Raw genomic sequence first — 19,875 nt, forward strand, 5'->3', positions numbered from 1 at the left:
TTTGACAGGTGAGAGAGGGCTGGTTTCTCCTTTGACAGGTGAGATAGGGCTGGTTTCTCCTTTGACAGGTGAGATAGGGCTGGTTTCTCCTTTGACAGGTGAGATAGGGCTGGTTTCTCCTTTGACAGGTGAGATAGGGCTGGTTTCTCCTTTGACAGGTGAGATAGGGCTGGTTTCTCCATTGACAGGTGAGATAGGGCTGGTTTCTCCATTGACAGGTGAGAGAGGGCTGGTTTCTCCTTTGACAGGTGAGAGAGGGCTGGTTTCTCCTTTGACAGGTGAGAGAGGGCTGGTTTCTCCTTTGACAGGTGAGAGAGGGCTGGTTTCTCCTTTGACAGGTGAGATAGGGCTGGTTTCTCCTTTGACAGGTGAGATAGGGCTGGTTTCTCCTTTGACAGGTGAGATAGGGCTGGTTTCTCCTTTGACAGGTGAGATAGGGCTGGTTTCTCCTTTGACAGGTGAGAGAGGGCTGGTTTCTCCTTTGACAGGTGAGAGAGGGCAGGTTTCTCCTTTGACAGGTGAGATAGGGCTGGTTTCTCCATTGACAGGTGAGATAGGGCTGGTTTCTCCATTGACAGGTGAGAGAGGGCTGGTTTCTCCTTTGACAGGTGAGAGAGGGCTGGTTTCTCCTTTGACAGGTGAGAGAGGGCTGGTTTCTCCTTTGACAGGTGAGATAGGGCTGGTTTCTCCTTTGACAGGTGAGATAGGGCTGGTTTCTCCTTTGACAGGTGAGAGAGGGCTGGTTTCTCCTTTGACAGGTGAGAGAGGGCTGGTTTCTCCTTTGACAGGTGAGATAGGGCTGGTTTCTCCTTTGACAGGTGAGAGAGGGCTGGTTTCTCCTTTGACAGGTGAGAGAGGGCTGGTTTCTCCTTTGACAGGTGAGAGAGGGCTGGTTTCTCCTTTGACAGGTGAGATAGGGCTGGTTTCTCCTTTGACAGGTGAGATAGGGCTGGTTTCTCCTTTGACAGGTGAGAGAGGGCTGGTTTCTCCTTTGACAGGTGAGAGAGGGCTGGTTTCTCCTTTGACAGGTGAGAGAGGGCTGGTTTCTCCTTTGACAGGTGAGAGAGGGCTGGTTTCTCCTTTGACAGGTGAGAGAGGGCTGGTTTCTCCTTTGACAGGTGAGAGAGGGCTGGTTTCTCCTTTGACAGGTGAGAGAGGGCTGGTTTCTCCTTTGACAGGTGAGAGAGGGCTGGTTTCTCCTTTGACAGGTGAGAGAGGGCTGGTTTCTCCTTTGACAGGTGAGAGAGGGCTGGTTTCTCCTTTGACAGGTGAGAGAGGGCTGGTTTCTCCTTTGACAGGTGAGAGAGGGCTGGTTTCTCCTTTGACAGGTGAGAGAGGGCTGGTTTCTCCATTGACAGGTGAGATAGGGCTGGTTTCTCCTTTGACAGGTGAGAGAGGGCTGGTTTCTCCATTGACAGGTGAGAGAGGGCTGGTTTCTCCTTTGACAGGTGAGAGAGGGCTGGTTTCTCCTTTGACAGGTGAGATAGGGCTGGTTTCTCCTTTGACAGGTGAGATAGGGCTGGTTTCTCCTTTGACAGGTGAGAGAGGGCTGGTTTCTCCTTTGACAGGTGAGAGAGGGCTGGTTTCTCCTTTGACAGGTGAGAGAGGGCTGGTTTCTCCTTTGACAGGTGAGAGAGGGCTGGTTTCTCCTTTGACAGGTGAGAGAGGGCTGGTTTCTCCTTTGACAGGTGAGAGAGGGCTGGTTTCTCCTTTGACAGGTGAGAGAGGGCTGGTTTCTCCTTTGACAGGTGAGAGAGGGCTGGTTTCTCCTTTGACAGGTGAGAGAGGGCTGGTTTCTCCTTTGACAGGTGAGAGAGGGCTGGTTTCTCCTTTGACAGGTGAGAGAGGGCTGGTTTCTCCTTTGACAGGTGAGAGAGGGCTGGTTTCTCCTTTGACAGGTGAGAGAGGGCTGGTTTCTCCTTTGACAGGTGAGAGAGGGCTGGTTTCTCCTTTGACAGGTGAGAGAGGGCTGGTTTCTCCTTTGACAGGTGAGAGAGGGCTGGTTTCTCCTTTGACAGGTGAGAGAGGGCTGGTTTCTCCTTTGACAGGTGAGAGAGGGCAGGTTTCTCCTTTGACAGGTGAGAGAGGGCTGGTTTCTCCTTTGACAGGTGAGATAGGGCTGGTTTCTCCATTGACAGGTGAGAGAGGGCTGGTTTCTCCTTTGACAGGTGAGAGAGGGCTGGTTTCTCCTTTGACAGGTGAGAGAGGGCTGGTTTCTCCTTTGACAGGTGAGAGAGGGCTGGTTTCTCCTTTGACAGGTGAGATAGGGCTGGTTTCTCCTTTGACAGGTGAGATAGGGCTGGTTTCTCCTTTGACAGGTGAGAGAGGGCTGGTTTCTCCTTTGACAGGTGAGAGAGGGCTGGTTTCTCCTTTGACAGGTGAGAGAGGGCTGGTTTCTCCTTTGACAGGTGAGAGAGGGCTGGTTTCTCCTTTGACAGGTGAGAGAGGGCTGGTTTCTCCTTTGACAGGTGAGAGAGGGCTGGTTTCTCCTTTGACAGGTGAGATAGGGCTGGTTTCTCCTTTGACAGGTGAGATAGGGCTGGTTTCTCCTTTGACAGGTGAGAGAGGGCTGGTTTCTCCTTTGACAGGTGAGAGAGGGCTGGTTTCTCCTTTGACAGGTGAGAGAGGGCTGGTTTCTCCTTTGACAGGTGAGAGAGGGCTGGTTTCTCCTTTGACAGGTGAGAGAGGGCTGGTTTCTCCTTTGACAGGTGAGAGAGGGCTGGTTTCTCCTTTGACAGGTGAGAGAGGGCTGGTTTCTCCTTTGACAGGTGAGAGAGGGCTGGTTTCTCCTTTGACAGGTGAGAGAGGGCTGGTTTCTCCTTTGACAGGTGAGAGAGGGCTGGTTTCTCCTTTGACAGGTGAGAGAGGGCTGGTTTCTCCATTGACAGGTGAGATAGGGCTGGTTTCTCCTTTGACAGGTGAGAGAGGGCTGGTTTCTCCATTGACAGGTGAGAGAGGGCTGGTTTCTCCTTTGACAGGTGAGAGAGGGCTGGTTTCTCCTTTGACAGGTGAGAGAGGGCTGGTTTCTCCTTTGACAGGTGAGAGAGGGCTGGTTTCTCCTTTGACAGGTGAGAGAGGGCTGGTTTCTCCTTTGACAGGTGAGAGAGGGCTGGTTTCTCCTTTGACAGGTGAGAGAGGGCTGGTTTCTCCTTTGACAGGTGAGAGAGGGCTGGTTTCTCCTTTGACAGGTGAGAGAGGGCTGGTTTCTCCTTTGACAGGTGAGAGAGGGCTGGTTTCTCCTTTGACAGGTGAGAGAGGGCTGGTTTCTCCTTTGACAGGTGAGAGAGGGCTGGTTTCTCCTTTGACAGGTGAGAGAGGGCTGGTTTCTCCTTTGACAGGTGAGAGAGGGCTGGTTTCTCCTTTGACAGGTGAGAGAGGGCTGGTTTCTCCTTTGACAGGTGAGAGAGGGCTGGTTTCTCCTTTGACAGGTGAGAGAGGGCTGGTTTCTCCTTTGACAGGTGAGAGAGGGCTGGTTTCTCCTTTGACAGGTGAGAGAGGGCAGGTTTCTCCTTTGACAGGTGAGAGAGGGCTGGTTTCTCCTTTGACAGGTGAGATAGGGCTGGTTTCTCCATTGACAGGTGAGAGAGGGCTGGTTTCTCCTTTGACAGGTGAGAGAGGGCTGGTTTCTCCTTTGACAGGTGAGAGAGGGCTGGTTTCTCCTTTGACAGGTGAGAGAGGGCTGGTTTCTCCTTTGACAGGTGAGATAGGGCTGGTTTCTCCTTTGACAGGTGAGATAGGGCTGGTTTCTCCTTTGACAGGTGAGAGAGGGCTGGTTTCTCCTTTGACAGGTGAGAGAGGGCTGGTTTCTCCTTTGACAGGTGAGAGAGGGCTGGTTTCTCCTTTGACAGGTGAGAGAGGGCTGGTTTCTCCTTTGACAGGTGAGAGAGGGCTGGTTTCTCCTTTGACAGGTGAGAGAGGGCTGGTTTCTCCTTTGACAGGTGAGATAGGGCTGGTTTCTCCTTTGACAGGTGAGATAGGGCTGGTTTCTCCTTTGACAGGTGAGAGAGGGCTGGTTTCTCCTTTGACAGGTGAGAGAGGGCTGGTTTCTCCTTTGACAGGTGAGAGAGGGCTGGTTTCTCCTTTGACAGGTGAGAGAGGGCTGGTTTCTCCTTTGACAGGTGAGAGAGGGCTGGTTTCTCCTTTGACAGGTGAGAGAGGGCTGGTTTCTCCTTTGACAGGTGAGAGAGGGCTGGTTTCTCCTTTGACAGGTGAGAGAGGGCTGGTTTCTCCTTTGACAGGTGAGAGAGGGCTGGTTTCTCCTTTGACAGGTGAGAGAGGGCTGGTTTCTCCTTTGACAGGTGAGAGAGGGCTGGTTTCTCCTTTGACAGGTGAGAGAGGGCTGGTTTCTCCTTTGACAGGTGAGAGAGGGCTGGTTTCTCCTTTGACAGGTGAGAGAGGGCTGGTTTCTCCTTTGACAGGTGAGAGAGGGCTGGTTTCTCCTTTGACAGGTGAGATAGGGCTGGTTTCTCCTTTGACAGGTGAGATAGGGCTGGTTTCTCCTTTGACAGGTGAGAGAGGGCTGGTTTCTCCTTTGACAGGTGAGAGAGGGCTGGTTTCTCCTTTGACAGGTGAGAGAGGGCTGGTTTCTCCTTTGACAGGTGAGAGAGGGCTGGTTTCTCCTTTGACAGGTGAGAGAGGGCTGGTTTCTCCTTTGACAGGTGAGAGAGGGCTGGTTTCTCCTTTGACAGGTGAGAGAGGGCTGGTTTCTCCTTTGACAGGTGAGAGAGGGCTGGTTTCTCCTTTGACAGGTGAGAGAGGGCTGGTTTCTCCTTTGACAGGTGAGAGAGGGCTGGTTTCTCCTTTGACAGGTGAGAGAGGGCTGGTTTCTCCATTGACAGGTGAGATAGGGCTGGTTTCTCCTTTGACAGGTGAGAGAGGGCTGGTTTCTCCATTGACAGGTGAGAGAGGGCTGGTTTCTCCTTTGACAGGTGAGAGAGGGCTGGTTTCTCCTTTGACAGGTGAGAGAGGGCTGGTTTCTCCATTGACAGGTGAGAGAGGGCTGGTTTCTCCTTTGACAGGTGAGAGAGGGCTGGTTTCTCCTTTGACAGGTGAGATAGGGCTGGTTTCTCCTTTGACAGGTGAGATAGGGCTGGTTTCTCCTTTGACAGGTGAGAGAGGGCTGGTTTCTCCTTTGACAGGTGAGAGAGGGCTGGTTTCTCCTTTGACAGGTGAGAGAGGGCTGGTTTCTCCTTTGACAGGTGAGAGAGGGCTGGTTTCTCCTTTGACAGGTGAGAGAGGGCTGGTTTCTCCTTTGACAGGTGAGAGAGGGCTGGTTTCTCCTTTGACAGGTGAGAGAGGGCTGGTTTCTCATTTGACAGGTGAGAGAGGGCTGGTTTCTCCTTTGACAGGTGAGAGAGGGCTGGTTTCTCCTTTGACAGGTGAGAGAGGGCTGGTTTCTCCTTTGACAGGTGAGAGAGGGCTGGTTTCTCCTTTGACAGGTGAGAGAGGGCTGGTTTCTCCTTTGACAGGTGAGAGAGGGCTGGTTTCTCCTTTGACAGGTGAGAGAGGGCTGGTTTCTCCTTTGACAGGTGAGAGAGGGCTGGTTTCTCCTTTGACAGGTGAGAGAGGGCTGGTTTCTCCTTTGACAGGTGAGAGAGGGCTGGTTTCTCCTTTGACAGGTGAGAGAGGGCTGGTTTCTCCTTTGACAGGTGAGAGAGGGCTGGTTTCTCCTTTGACAGGTGAGAGAGGGCTGGTTTCTCCTTTGACAGGTGAGAGAGGGCTGGTTTCTCCTTTGACAGGTGAGAGAGGGCTGGTTTCTCCTTTGACAGGTGAGAGAGGGCTGGTTTCTCCTTTGACAGGTGAGAGAGGGCTGGTTTCTCCATTGACAGGTGAGAGAGGGCTGGTTTCTCCTTTGACAGGTGAGAGAGGGCTGGTTTCTCCTTTGACAGGTGAGAGAGGGCTGGTTTCTCCTTTGACAGGTGAGAGAGGGCTGGTTTCTCCTTTGACAGGTGAGAGAGGGCTGGTTTCTCCTTTGACAGGTGAGAGAGGGCTGGTTTCTCCTTTGACAGGTGAGAGAGGGCTGGTTTCTCCTTTGACAGGTGAGAGAGGGCTGGTTTCTCCTTTGACAGGTGAGAGAGGGCTGGTTTCTCCATTGACAGGTGAGAGAGGGCTGGTTTCTCCTTTGACAGGTGAGAGAGGGCTGGTTTCTCCTTTGACAGGTGAGAGAGGGCTGGTTTCTCCTTTGACAGGTGAGAGAGGGCTGGTTTCTCCTTTGACAGGTGAGAGAGGGCTGGTTTCTCCTTTGACAGGTGAGAGAGGGCTGGTTTCTCCTTTGACAGGTGAGAGAGGGCTGGTTTCTCCTTTGACAGGTGAGAGAGGGCTGGTTTCTCCTTTGACAGGTGAGAGAGGGCTGGTTTCTCCTTTGACAGGTGAGAGAGGGCTGGTTTCTCCTTTGACAGGTGAGAGAGGGCTGGTTTCTCCTTTGACAGGTGAGAGAGGGCTGGTTTCTCCTTTGACAGGTGAGAGAGGGCTGGTTTCTCCTTTGACAGGTGAGAGAGGGCTGGTTTCTCCTTTGACAGGTGAGAGAGGGCTGGTTTCTCCTTTGACAGGTGAGAGAGGGCTGGTTTCTCCTTTGACAGGTGAGAGAGGGCTGGTTTCTCCTTTGACAGGTGAGAGAGGGCTGGTTTCTCCTTTGACAGGTGAGAGAGGGCAGGTTTCTCCTTTGACAGGTGAGAGAGGGCTGGTTTCTCCTTTGACAGGTGAGATAGGGCTGGTTTCTCCATTGACAGGTGAGAGAGGGCTGGTTTCTCCTTTGACAGGTGAGAGAGGGCTGGTTTCTCCTTTGACAGGTGAGAGAGGGCTGGTTTCTCCTTTGACAGGTGAGAGAGGGCTGGTTTCTCCTTTGACAGGTGAGATAGGGCTGGTTTCTCCTTTGACAGGTGAGATAGGGCTGGTTTCTCCTTTGACAGGTGAGAGAGGGCTGGTTTCTCCTTTGACAGGTGAGAGAGGGCTGGTTTCTCCTTTGACAGGTGAGAGAGGGCTGGTTTCTCCTTTGACAGGTGAGAGAGGGCTGGTTTCTCCTTTGACAGGTGAGAGAGGGCTGGTTTCTCCTTTGACAGGTGAGAGAGGGCTGGTTTCTCCTTTGACAGGTGAGATAGGGCTGGTTTCTCCTTTGACAGGTGAGATAGGGCTGGTTTCTCCTTTGACAGGTGAGAGAGGGCTGGTTTCTCCTTTGACAGGTGAGAGAGGGCTGGTTTCTCCTTTGACAGGTGAGAGAGGGCTGGTTTCTCCTTTGACAGGTGAGAGAGGGCTGGTTTCTCCTTTGACAGGTGAGAGAGGGCTGGTTTCTCCTTTGACAGGTGAGAGAGGGCTGGTTTCTCCTTTGACAGGTGAGAGAGGGCTGGTTTCTCCTTTGACAGGTGAGAGAGGGCTGGTTTCTCCTTTGACAGGTGAGAGAGGGCTGGTTTCTCCTTTGACAGGTGAGAGAGGGCTGGTTTCTCCTTTGACAGGTGAGAGAGGGCTGGTTTCTCCTTTGACAGGTGAGAGAGGGCTGGTTTCTCCTTTGACAGGTGAGAGAGGGCTGGTTTCTCCTTTGACAGGTGAGAGAGGGCTGGTTTCTCCTTTGACAGGTGAGAGAGGGCTGGTTTCTCCTTTGACAGGTGAGATAGGGCTGGTTTCTCCTTTGACAGGTGAGATAGGGCTGGTTTCTCCTTTGACAGGTGAGAGAGGGCTGGTTTCTCCTTTGACAGGTGAGAGAGGGCTGGTTTCTCCTTTGACAGGTGAGAGAGGGCTGGTTTCTCCTTTGACAGGTGAGAGAGGGCTGGTTTCTCCTTTGACAGGTGAGAGAGGGCTGGTTTCTCCTTTGACAGGTGAGAGAGGGCTGGTTTCTCCTTTGACAGGTGAGAGAGGGCTGGTTTCTCCTTTGACAGGTGAGAGAGGGCTGGTTTCTCCTTTGACAGGTGAGAGAGGGCTGGTTTCTCCTTTGACAGGTGAGAGAGGGCTGGTTTCTCCTTTGACAGGTGAGAGAGGGCTGGTTTCTCCATTGACAGGTGAGATAGGGCTGGTTTCTCCTTTGACAGGTGAGAGAGGGCTGGTTTCTCCATTGACAGGTGAGAGAGGGCTGGTTTCTCCTTTGACAGGTGAGAGAGGGCTGGTTTCTCCTTTGACAGGTGAGAGAGGGCTGGTTTCTCCATTGACAGGTGAGAGAGGGCTGGTTTCTCCTTTGACAGGTGAGAGAGGGCTGGTTTCTCCTTTGACAGGTGAGATAGGGCTGGTTTCTCCTTTGACAGGTGAGATAGGGCTGGTTTCTCCTTTGACAGGTGAGAGAGGGCTGGTTTCTCCTTTGACAGGTGAGAGAGGGCTGGTTTCTCCTGTTGACGTAGGTGAGAGAGGGCTGGTTTCTCCGTTGACAGGTGAGAGAGGGCTGGTTTCTCCTTTGACAGGTGAGAGAGGGCTGGTTTCTCCGTTGACAGGTGAGAGAGGGCTGGTTTCTCCTGTTGACATAGGTGAGAGAGGGCTGGTTTCTCCTGTTGACGTAGGTGAGAGAGGGCTGGTTTCTCCTTTGACAGGTGAGAGAGGGCTGGTTTCTCCTGTTGACGTAGGTGAGAGAGGGCTGGTTTCTCCTGTTGACGTAGGTGAGAGAGGGCTGGTTTCTCCGTTGACAGGTGAGAGAGGGCTGGTTTCTCCTTTGACAGGTGAGAGAGGGCTGGTTTCTCCTTTGACAGGTGAGAGAGGGCTGGTTTCTCCTGTTGACATAGGTGAGAGAGGGCTGGTTTCTCCTTTGACAGGTGAGAGAGGGCTGGTTTCTCCTTTGACAGGTGAGAGAGGGCTGGTTTCTCCTTTGACAGGTGAGAGAGGGCTGGTTTCTCCTGTTGACAGGTGAGAGAGGGCTGGTTTCTCCTGTTGACAGGTGAGAGAGGGCTGGTTTCTCCTGTTGACAGGTGAGAGAGGGCTGGTTTCTCCTGTTGACAGGTGAGAGAGGGCTGGTTTCTCCTTTGACAGGTGAGAGAGGGCTGGTTTCTCCTGTTGACATAGGTGAGAGAGGGCTGGTTTCTCCTGTTGACGTAGGTGAGAGAGGGCTGGTTTCTCCATTGTCAGGTGAGAGAGGGCTGGTTTCTCCTGTTGACATAGGTGAGAGAGGGCTGGTTTCTCCTTTGACAGGTGAGAGAGGGCTGGTTTCTCCTGTTGACAGGTGAGAGAGGGCTGGTTTCTCCTGTTGACGTAGGTGAGAGAGGGCTGGTTTCTCCTGTTGACGTAGGTGAGAGAGGGCTGGTTTCTCCTTTGACAGGTGAGAGAGGGCTGGTTTCTCCTGTTGACGTAGGTGAGAGAGGGCTGGTTTCTCCTGTTGACGTAGGTGAGAGAGGGCTGGTTTCTCCTTTGACAGGTGAGAGAGGGCTGGTTTCTCCTGTTGACAGGTGAGAGAGGGCTGGTTTCTCCTGTTGACGTAGGTGAGAGAGGGCTGGTTTCTCCTGTTGACAGGTGAGAGAGGGCTGGTTTCTCCTTTGACAGGTGAGAGAGGGCTGGTTTCTCCTTTGACAGGTGAGAGAGGGCTGGTTTCTCCATTGACAGGTGAGATAGGGCTGGTTTCTCCTTTGACAGGTGAGAGAGGGCTGGTTTCTCCATTGACAGGTGAGAGAGGGCTGGTTTCTCCTTTGACAGGTGAGAGAGGGCTGGTTTCTCCTTTGACAGGTGAGAGAGGGCTGGTTTCTCCATTGACAGGTGAGAGAGGGCTGGTTTCTCCTTTGACAGGTGAGAGAGGGCTGGTTTCTCCTTTGACAGGTGAGATAGGGCTGGTTTCTCCTTTGACAGGTGAGATAGGGCTGGTTTCTCCTTTGACAGGTGAGAGAGGGCTGGTTTCTCCTTTGACAGGTGAGAGAGGGCTGGTTTCTCCTTTGACAGGTGAGAGAGGGCTGGTTTCTCCTTTGACAGGTGAGAGAGGGCTGGTTTCTCCTTTGACAGGTGAGAGAGGGCTGGTTTCTCCTTTGACAGGTGAGAGAGGGCTGGTTTCTCCTTTGACAGGTGAGAGAGGGCTGGTTTCTCCTTTGACAGGTGAGAGAGGGCTGGTTTCTCCTTTGACAGGTGAGAGAGGGCTGGTTTCTCCTTTGACAGGTGAGAGAGGGCTGGTTTCTCCTTTGACAGGTGAGAGAGGGCTGGTTTCTCCTTTGACAGGTGAGAGAGGGCTGGTTTCTCCTTTGACAGGTGAGAGAGGGCTGGTTTCTCCATTGACAGGTGAGATAGGGCTGGTTTCTCCGTTGACAGGTGAGAGAGGGCTGGTTTCTCCATTGACAGGTGAGAGAGGGCTGGTTTCTCCGTTGACAGGTGAGAGAGGGCTGGTTTCTCCATTGTCAGGTGAGAGAGGGCTGGTTTCTCCTTTGACAGGTGAGAGAGGGCTGGTTTCTCCATTGTCAGGTGAGAGAGGGCTGGTTTCTCTGTTGACAGGTGAGATAGGGCTGGTTTCTCCTTTGACAGGTGAGAGAGGGCTGGTTTCTCCATTGTCAGGTGAGAGAGGGCTGGTTTCTCTGTTGACAGGTGAGATAGGGCTGGTTTCTCCTTTGACAGGTGAGAGAGGGCTGGTTTCTCCATTGACAGGTGAGAGAGGGCTGGTTTCTCCGTTGACAGGTGAGAGAGCGCTGGTTTCTCTGTTGACAAGGTGAGAGAGGGCTGGTTTCTCTGTTGACAGGTGAGAGAGGGCTGGTTTCTCCGTTGACAGGTGAGAGAGGGCTGGTTTCTCTGTTGACAGGTGAGAGAGGGCTGGTTTCTCTGTTGACAGGTGAGAGAGGGCTGGTTTCTCCTTTGACAGGTGAGAGAGGGCTGGTTTCTCCATTGACAGGTGAGAGAGGGCTGGTTTCTCCATTGACAGGTGAGAGAGGGCTGGTTTCTCCGTTGACAGGTGAGAGAGGGCTGGTTTCTCCGTTGACAGGTGAGAGAGGGCTGGTTTCTCTGTTGACGTAGGTGAGATAGGGCTGGTTTCTCTGTTGACGTAGGTGAGATAGGGCTGGTTTCTCTGTTGACGTAGGTGAGATAGGGCTGGTTTCTCTGTTGACGTAGGTGAGATAGGGCTGGTTTCTCTGTTGACGTAGGTGAGATAGGGCTGGTTTCTCCGTTGACAGGTGAGAGAGGGCTGGTTTCTCCGTTGACGTAGGTGAGATAGGGCTGGTTTCTCCGTTGACAGGTGAGAGAGGGCTGGTTTCTCTGTTGACAGGTGAGAGAGGGCTGGTTTCTCCTTTGACAGGTGAGAGAGGGCTGGTTTCTCCATTGACAGGTGAGATAGGGCTGGTTTCTCCGTTGTCAGGTGAGAGAGGGCTGGTTTCTCTGTTGACAGGTGAGATAGGGCTGGTTTCTCCGTTGACAGGTGAGAGAGGGCTGGTTTCTCCGTTGACAGGTGAGAGAGGGCTGGTTTCTCCGTTGACAGGTGAGAGAGGGCTGGTTTCTCCGTTGACAGGTGAGAGAGGGCTGGTTTCTCCATTGACAGGTGAGATAGGGCTGGTTTCTCCGTTGACAGGTGAGATAGGGCTGGTTTCTCCGTTGACAGGTGAGAGAGGGCTGGTTTCTCCGTTGACAGGTGAGATAGGGCTGGTTTCTCCATTGACAGGTGAGATAGGGCTGGTTTCTCCGTTGACAGGTGAGAGAGGGCTGGTTTCTCTGTTGACAGGTGAGAGAGGGCTGGTTTCTCCGTTGACAGGTGAGAGAGGGCTGGTTTCTCCGTTGACAGGTGAGAGAGGGCTGGTTTCTCCTTTGACAGGTGAGAGAGGGCTGGTTTCTCCGTTGACAGGTGAGATAGGGCTGGTTTCTCCGTTGACAGGTGAGATAGGGCTGGTTTCTCCGTTGACAGGTGAGAGAGGGCTGGTTTCTCCGTTGACAGGTGAGATAGGGCTGGTTTCTCCGTTGACAGGTGAGATAGGGCTGGTTTCTCCGTTGACAGGTGAGATAGGGCTGGTTTCTCTGTTGACAGGTGAGAGAGGGCTGGTTTCTCTGTTGACAGGTGAGAGAGGGCTGGTTTCTCCGTTGACAGGTGAGAGAGGGCTGGTTTCTCCGTTGACAGGTGAGATAGGGCTGGTTTCTCCGTTGACAGGTGAGAGAGGGCTGGTTTCTCCGTTGACAGGTGAGATAGGGCTGGTTTCTCCGTTGACAGGTGAGAGAGGGCTGGTTTCTCCTTTGACAGGTGAGAGAGGGCTGGTTTCTCCGTTGACAGGTGAGAGAGGGCTGGTTTCTCCGTTGACAGGTGAGAGAGGGCTGGTTTCTCCGTTGACAGGTGAGAAAGGGCTGGTTTCTCTGTTGACAGGTGAGAGAGGGCTGGTTTCTCTGTTGACAGGTGAGAGAGGGCTGGTTTCTCCGTTGACAGGTGAGAGAGGGCTGGTTTCTCCGTTGACAGGTGAGAGAGGGCTGGTTTCTCCGTTGACAGGTGAGAAAGGGCTGGTTTCTCCTTTGACAGGTGAGAGAGGGCTGGTTTCTCCGTTGACAGGTGAGAGAGGGCTGGTTTCTCTGTTGACATAGGTGAGAGAGGGATGGTTTCTCTGTTGACGTAGGTGAGAGAGGGCTGGTTTCTCCATTGTCAGGTGAGAGAGGGCTGGTTTCTCTGTTGACATAGGTGAGAGAGGGCTGGTTTCTCCGTTGACAGGTGAGAGAGGGCTGGTTTCTCTGTTGACAGGTGAGATAGGGCTGGTTTCTCTGTTGACGTAGGTGAGAGAGGGCTGGTTTCTCTGTTGACGTAGGTGAGAGAGGGCTGGTTTCTCTGTTGACGTAGGTGAGAGAGGGCTGGTTTCTCCATTGACAGGTGAGAGAGGGCTGGTTTCTCTGTTGACGTAGGTGAGAGAGGGCTGGTTTCTCTGTTGACGTAGGTGAGAGAGGGCTGGTTTCTCCGTTGACAGGTGAGAGAGGGCTGGTTTCTCTGTTGACGTAGGTGAGAGAGGGCTGGTTTCTCTGTTGACGTAGGTGAGAGAGGGCTGGTTTCTCCGTTGACAGGTGAGAAAGGGCTGGTTTCTCCTTTGACAGGTGAGAGAGGGCTGGTTTCTCCGTTGACAGGTGAGAGAGGGCTGGTTTCTCTGTTGACATAGGTGAGAGAGGGATGGTTTCTCTGTTGACGTAGGTGAGAGAGGGCTGGTTTCTCCGTTGACAGGTGAGAGAGGGCTGGTTTCTCTGTTGACGTAGGTGAGAGAGGGCTGGTTTCTCTGTTGACGTAGGTGAGAGAGGGCTGGTTTCTCCGTTGACAGGTGAGAAAGGGCTGGTTTCTCCTTTGACAGGTGAGAGAGGGCTGGTTTCTCCGTTGACAGGTGAGAGAGGGCTGGTTTCTCTGTTGACATAGGTGAGAGAGGGATGGTTTCTCTGTTGACGTAGGTGAGAGAGGGCTGGTTTCTCCATTGTCAGGTGAGAGAGGGCTGGTTTCTCTGTTGACATAGGTGAGAGAGGGCTGGTTTCTCCGTTGACAGGTGAGAGAGGGCTGGTTTCTCTGTTGACGTAGGTGAGAGAGGGCTGGTTTCTCTGTTGACGTAGGTGAGAGAGGGCTGGTTTCTCCGTTGACAGGTGAGAGAGGGCTGGTTTCTCTGTTGACATAGGTGAGAGAGGGCTGGTTTCTCTGTTGACGTAGGTGAGAGAGGGCTGGTTTCTCCGTTGACAGGTGAGAGAGGGCTGGTTTCTCCGTTGACATAGGTGAGAGAGGGCTGGTTTCTCCGTTGACAGGTGAGAGAGGGCTGGTTTCTCCGTTGACAGGTGAGAGAGGGCTGGTTTCTCTGTTGACGTAGGTGAGAGAGGGATGGTTTCTCTGTTGACGTAGGTGAGAGAGGGCTGGTTTCTCCATTGACAGGTGAGAGAGGGCTGGTTTCTCTGTTGACATAGGTGAGAGAGGGCTGGTTTCTCCGTTGACGTAGGTGAGAGAGGGCTGGTTTCTCCGTTGACAGGTGAGAGAGGGCTGGTTTCTCTGTTGACGTAGGTGAGAGAGGGCTGGTTTCTCCGTTGACGTAGGTGAGAGAGGGCTGGTTTCTCTGTTGACGTAGGTGAGAGAGGGCTGGTTTCTCCGTTGACAGGTGAGAGAGGGCTGGTTTCTCCGTTGACGTAGGTGAGAGAGGGCTGGTTTCTCCGTTGACAGGTGAGAGAGGGCTGGTTTCTCCATTGTCAGGTGAGAGAGGGCTGGTTTCTCCATTGTCAGGTGAGAGAGGGCTGGTTTCTCCATTGTCAGGTGAGATAGGGCTGGTTTCTCCATTGTCAGGTGAGATAGGGCTGGTTTCTCCATTGTCAGGTGAGAGAGGGCTGGTTTCTCCGTTGACAGGTGAGAGAGGGCTGGTTTCTCCTTTGACAGGTGAGAGAGGGCTGGTTTCTCCGTTGACAGGTGAGAGAGGGCTGGTTTCTCCGTTGACAGGTGAGAGAGGGCTGGTTTCTCCGTTGACAGGTGAGAAAGGGCTGGTTTCTCCGTTGACAGGTGAGAGAGGGCTGGTTTCTCCGTTGACAGGTGAGAGAGGGCTGGTTTCTCCGTTGACAGGTGAGAGAGGGCTGGTTTCTCCGTTGACAGGTGAGAAAGGGCTGGTTTCTCCTTTGACAGGTGAGAGAGGGCTGGTTTCTCCGTTGACAGGTGAGAGAGGGCTGGTTTCTCTGTTGACATAGGTGAGAGAGGGCTGGTTTCTCCGTTGACGTAGGTGAGAAAGGGCTGGTTTCTCCTTTGACAGGTGAGAGAGGGCTGGTTTCTCCGTTGACAGGTGAGAGAGGGCTGGTTTCTCCATTGACAGGTGAGAGAGGGCTGGTTTCTCCGTTGACAGGTGAGATAGGGCTGGTTTCTCTGTTGACGTAGGTGAGAGAGGGCTGGTTTCTCTGTTGACGTAGGTGAGAGAGGGCTGGTTTCTCCATTGACAGGTGAGAGAGGGCTGGTTTCTCTGTTGACGTAGGTGAGAGAGGGCTGGTTTCTCTGTTGACGTAGGTGAGAGAGGGCTGGTTTCTCCGTTGACAGGTGAGAGAGGGCTGGTTTCTCTGTTGACGTAGGTGAGAGAGGGCTGGTTTCTCTGTTGACAGGTGAGAGAGGGCTGGTTTCTCCGTTGACAGGTGAGAGAGGGCTGGTTTCTCCGTTGACAGGTGAGAGAGGGCTGGTTTCTCCGTTGACAGGTGAGATAGGGCTGGTTTCTCCATTGTCAGGTGAGAGAGGGCTGGTTTCTCCATTGTCAGGTGAGATAGGGCTGGTTTCTCCATTGTCAGGTGAGAGAGGGCTGGTTTCTCCATTGTCAGGTGAGATAGGGCTGGTTTCTCCATTGTCAGGTGAGAGAGGGCTGGTTTCTCCATTGTCAGGTGAGATAGGGCTGGTTTCTCCATTGTCAGGTGAGAGAGGGCTGGTTTCTCCGTTGACAGGTGAGAGAGGCTGGTTTCTCCATTGTCAGGTGAGATAGGGCTGGTTTCTCCATTGTCAGGTGAGATAGGGCTGGTTTCTCCATTGTCAGGTGAGAGAGGGCTGGTTTCTCCATTGACAGGTGAGATAGGGCTGGTTTCTCCATTGACAGGTGAGAGAGGGCTGGTTTCTCCGTTGACAGGTGAGATAGGGCTGGTTTCTCCATTGTCAGGTGAGAGAGGGCTGGTTTCTCCGTTGACAGGTGAGATAGGGCTGGTTTCTCCGTTGACAGGTGAGAGAGGGCTGGTTTCTCCGTTGACAGGTGAGAGAGGGCTGGTTTCTCCATTGACAGGTGAGAGAGGGCTGGTTTCTCCATTGACAGGTGAGAGAGGGCTGGTTTCTCTGTTGACAGGTGAGATAGGGCTGGTTTCTCCGTTGACAGGTGAGAGAGGGCTGGTTTCTCCATTGTCAGGTGAGATAGGGCTGGTTTCTCCATTGTCAGGTGAGATAGGGCTGGTTTCTCCATTGTCAGGTGAGAGAGGGCTGGTTTCTCCGTTGACAGGTGAGAGAGGGCTGGTTTCTCCGTTGACAGGTGAGATAGGGCTGGTTTCTCCATTGTCAGGTGAGAGAGGGCTGGTTTCTCCGTTGACAGGTGAGAGAGGGCTGGTTTCTCTGTTGACGTAGGTGAGAGAGGGCTGGTTTCTCCATTGACAGGTGAGAGAGGGCTGGTTTCTCCGTTGACAGGTGAGATAGGGCTGGTTTCTCCATTGTCAGGTGAGAGAGGGCTGGTTTCTCCGTTGACGTAGGTGAGAGAGGGCTGGTTTCTCTGTTGACATAGGTGAGATGGGGCTGACTACTTTCAATTTTTTCTATTTCACCTTTATTTAACCAGGTAGGCCAGTTGAGAACAAGTTCTCATTTACATCTGCGACCTGGCCAAGATAAAGCATAGCAGTGCGACACAAACAACAACACAGAGTTACACATGGGATAAACAAACATACAGTCAATAACACAATAGAAATGTCTATATACAGTGTGTGCAAATTAGGTAAGATAAGGGAGGTAAGGTAATAAATAGGCCATAGTGCCGAAACAATTACAATTTAGCAATAAAAGTGAGTGATAGATGTGCTGAAGATGAATGTGCAAGTAGAGATACTGGGGTGCAAAGGAGCAAAAGAAGAAAAAAAACACTATGGGGATGAGGTAGTTGGATTGGCTATTTACAGATGGGCTATACCAGCATGTCCTTTATCTCTCTCATCTCTCTCTCTCCTCTCATCCCTCCAGTCTGTTGAAAGCGTATGAGCAGTGCTCCAGCGACACAGAAAGAGAGAAACTACTCTCCTCCATCCGATATGGAAAACTGAAAAGGTGAGAACGTGTGAAAAGAACTGCAGATGTTAATTAATTGACTGCTTATTGTCGGTTCTGTTTTGCATTTCAGGAACTTGGGTCCAGCTTTGAGTCGCACAGTCTACCAGCTCTACTGTACGAAAGGAGCACTGTCATAGACACACGCACCACAACACACAACACACAACACACACACACCTCTACAATGTAGTGTTTAAAATACTTTGTTCCTTTGTCATTCCCTGCCAAGGTAAACCTATATGTAAATGCTGCTATTGTTGTGATTTTTCTACTATTTTCTAGTCAAATGCGGCAGCAGGTAGCCTAGCGGTTAGAGCGTTGGACTAGTAACCGAAAGGTTGCTAGATCGAATCCCCGAGCTGACAAGGTACAGATCTGTCGTTCTGCCCCTGAACAAGGCAGTTAAACCCACCGTTCCTAGGCCGTCATTGAAAATAAGAATTTGTTCTTAGCTGACTTGCCTAGTTAAATAAAGGTAAAAGAATTAAGTGTTGTTTTAAAAAGTTCCAGAAATTATGTTTAAGAATGAATAAAAGTCTTGGCTGTAGTTTGGAGAAAGATTATTTGTTGTTGTTATAAATGGATGTGTCACCCATAACACCCAAAGATGTTCCAGTTTATCACATTAAAGCATTTTAAAACAGCCCTAATTCACGGAGTGTACAACACATTATGAACACCTGCTCTTCCCATGACATAGACTGACCAGGTGAATCCAGGTGAAAGCTACGATCCCTTATTGATGTCACTTGTTCAATCCACTTCAATCAGTGTAGATGAAGGTGGAGGAGCAGTGGCGACACGTCATTCTGTTTTGAGCCCTGCCTTGTTAGCTTAGAGACTGTTTTTTAATGTTATTTTGGCATCGATACGTGTGTCACATATCAGTTTGCAAAGAATGTAAACAATGTAATAAAGCTGTATACAAACATCTCTTTTAGTTTTCTTGAGTAAAGCAGCTTCAAAATGCAGGTGTTTCAGCCTCGTGCTTTCTGTGGTGGTGGGGCAGCCAGCGGAAAATAGAGATTAGGGGTTGGTAATGTTCTCTAGTTGCGCCGTGATTGGCCCAGTGTTCTGTCACTCATGGGGACACTACGTCACCGCAAAATCTATGGGGAGAGTTTGAAAATTCAAGCCCCCTGGGTGCTGACATAGAGTTACATTAGAAGTGCCCATCCAAGAAGGCTCAAGATCATTGGCCACAGATAACGTTATATCTACCGTAGCTTTGATTGGACTGATCATGTCAACAACATACTTTCAAAATCTGAGCTAGCAGTCATCATGAATCAAGTTGACAATCTACTGGCAAATACGTTTTAATCCTTATTCATATGAAGATAAAATGTATCGGTGCTCATCGGCCATAGAACATAAACATTACAAAACTGGAAATCGCAAATCCAACAATGAGAGGTTTGGAAGGAATCAGTGGCTACCTGCAAGCATTGCAAAGCATCACTATCCTGCTATTCAGTGGAGTGGCTGTGTGGTCCCAAGTATGGGTTTAAGGGTCTCTTATCCAAGCTTAAAAGGATAAACATTCAACATTTGCCATATTGTCAATGAAGCATGATTTCTGCTGCGCTGGAAACTGAAATCTGACTTCAGTGAGTCCAAGCGAACTGGGAACTCGGGGAACAAACGAGCTCCGACTGGGAAAATACGTTGTCAAATGGTCATCCCAACTCGGAATTTTAAGTCGGGAACTCTGGCCTCTTTCTAGAGCTCCGACCTGAAGATCACTGACGTCATGATTCAACCTTGTTTTTTTCCCAGAGTTCCCAGTTGTCTTGGAAGCACCATAAATCCAGAGAATGCCAGACTTTGATGTCAAAGTTTGATGACAAAATTTGCCCACAAGGACTGCCGCAACCCCTTCCTGTTCAAGTGAGCATATCACAAGGTGAGTCCAGAAATGTCTTGTATGCTGCTGTATAAATGATGTAATATGCCAGGGAGATGTGTATACTGTAGCTAAGAAAGTAATACTAAGTGTATGTTGTGTAGTAATCTGTTAGTAGCCAATAAGCCTCACCTTAATAATTTGGTCCCTTTTCCCTCTCATAACTTCTCCTACTGTTCTGACTTGGTGGTGCACATGTAGCCTATAACCTGTTTTAGAGAAATATAGTCATTGAATATTGTAAGAGCTTCATAAATGTTTCATAAATGATGTATTATGCCAGCAGGGTTGGGGCGTAACTGATTACATGTAATCAGTTACATGGGAGGGATTCCGTTACATTACCAGCAAAAATATTGTAATCAGATTAGATTCTTTTGAAAAACTTGATTACTTTGAGGATTACTTTTACATTCAAAAAGGATGTTTTTTCATTCAGAATAATGAAAATAAAAAATGTAATCTGTTTTTTTGAATGACATTCAAATCAGCATTGAAAAAGGAGCAAGTTTAAATTTGTTCAATGTGAACGAGTCTGACCATAATTCAGAGACCACTATGATGTCACACCAAATGTGTTTGATGGATTGTGGGAAAAGAGCAGGAATAGGTTTTTGTTGGCTACAGTCCAAGCTATGTCTTCCAATGGTGCAACTGCTGTCTGCATCCAAAGCTTATCCAACTTGAATAAACGCTTGGAGGTAAGGATGACAGCAGTGGGGTAGTCAACGGCGATACGGATGTCACTTCTTAGTGATATCTACATAGCGCACTGATGTGAATCACAGCTTTTTACCAAAACAGAGGCGGAGCGGTCGTTTTGTTATTGTTTCATCTTGTGGATTTGCCCTTTAAACAGATGCATATTATCAAGATATCAAAGTGTCACCAACAAAAAGGTAAACAACAGGCCTATAGCCAATGCAGCACATGGCATACATTTTTCACATGTAAATAGCACTTTTCAGTAGTATTCAAAGCATGCCATTTCATGACAACAAAATCATAAACAACAGAGTAAGGCTGGGTAATAAGTCCTTAGTTTTGGGGTTATGCTCAGGTAAAACAATATGGATAATCTATACTTCCATATTTCCAAGTCCTCTTCTTGAAGATCAAAGGGAATAACATTTATTGTAATGACTGGAATTCTGATAGACTTTGGTTTTTAATGTAAAGATATAATTTAATCGTATTATTATGTGTAGTAGAAAGCGATGGGTTAGAAGAAGCCTACATAACCAACCCATAAAGTAAAACTTAACATCCATATATGGCCAGCTATGTAAACTTTAACATTGATTTATCCTGCAATACATGTCGTTCAATTGGTAACATACATTTTTGT

General features: G+C 50.6%; 1 protein-coding gene across 2 annotated transcripts in view; it reads left to right on the forward strand.

Moving 5' to 3' along the window:
* The window catches only part of mus81 (MUS81 structure-specific endonuclease subunit), a 49,719-nt gene extending 32,167 nt beyond the window's left edge, over positions 1-17,552 (forward strand). For both annotated transcript variants that reach the window (XM_071378192.1, XM_071378193.1), the window contains 2 exons: positions 16,535-16,618; positions 16,692-17,552. In XM_071378192.1, the coding sequence (XP_071234293.1) occupies positions 16,535-16,618; positions 16,692-16,758 (151 nt within the window). In that variant the 3' untranslated portion in view covers positions 16,759-17,552. The remainder of the gene's footprint in view (positions 1-16,534; positions 16,619-16,691) is intronic.
* Positions 17,553-19,875: the final 2,323 nt, after the last annotated feature.

This window comes from Salvelinus alpinus, chromosome 31 (assembly GCF_045679555.1).
Source record: "Salvelinus alpinus chromosome 31, SLU_Salpinus.1, whole genome shotgun sequence".
NCBI lineage: Eukaryota > Metazoa > Chordata > Actinopteri > Salmoniformes > Salmonidae > Salvelinus > Salvelinus alpinus.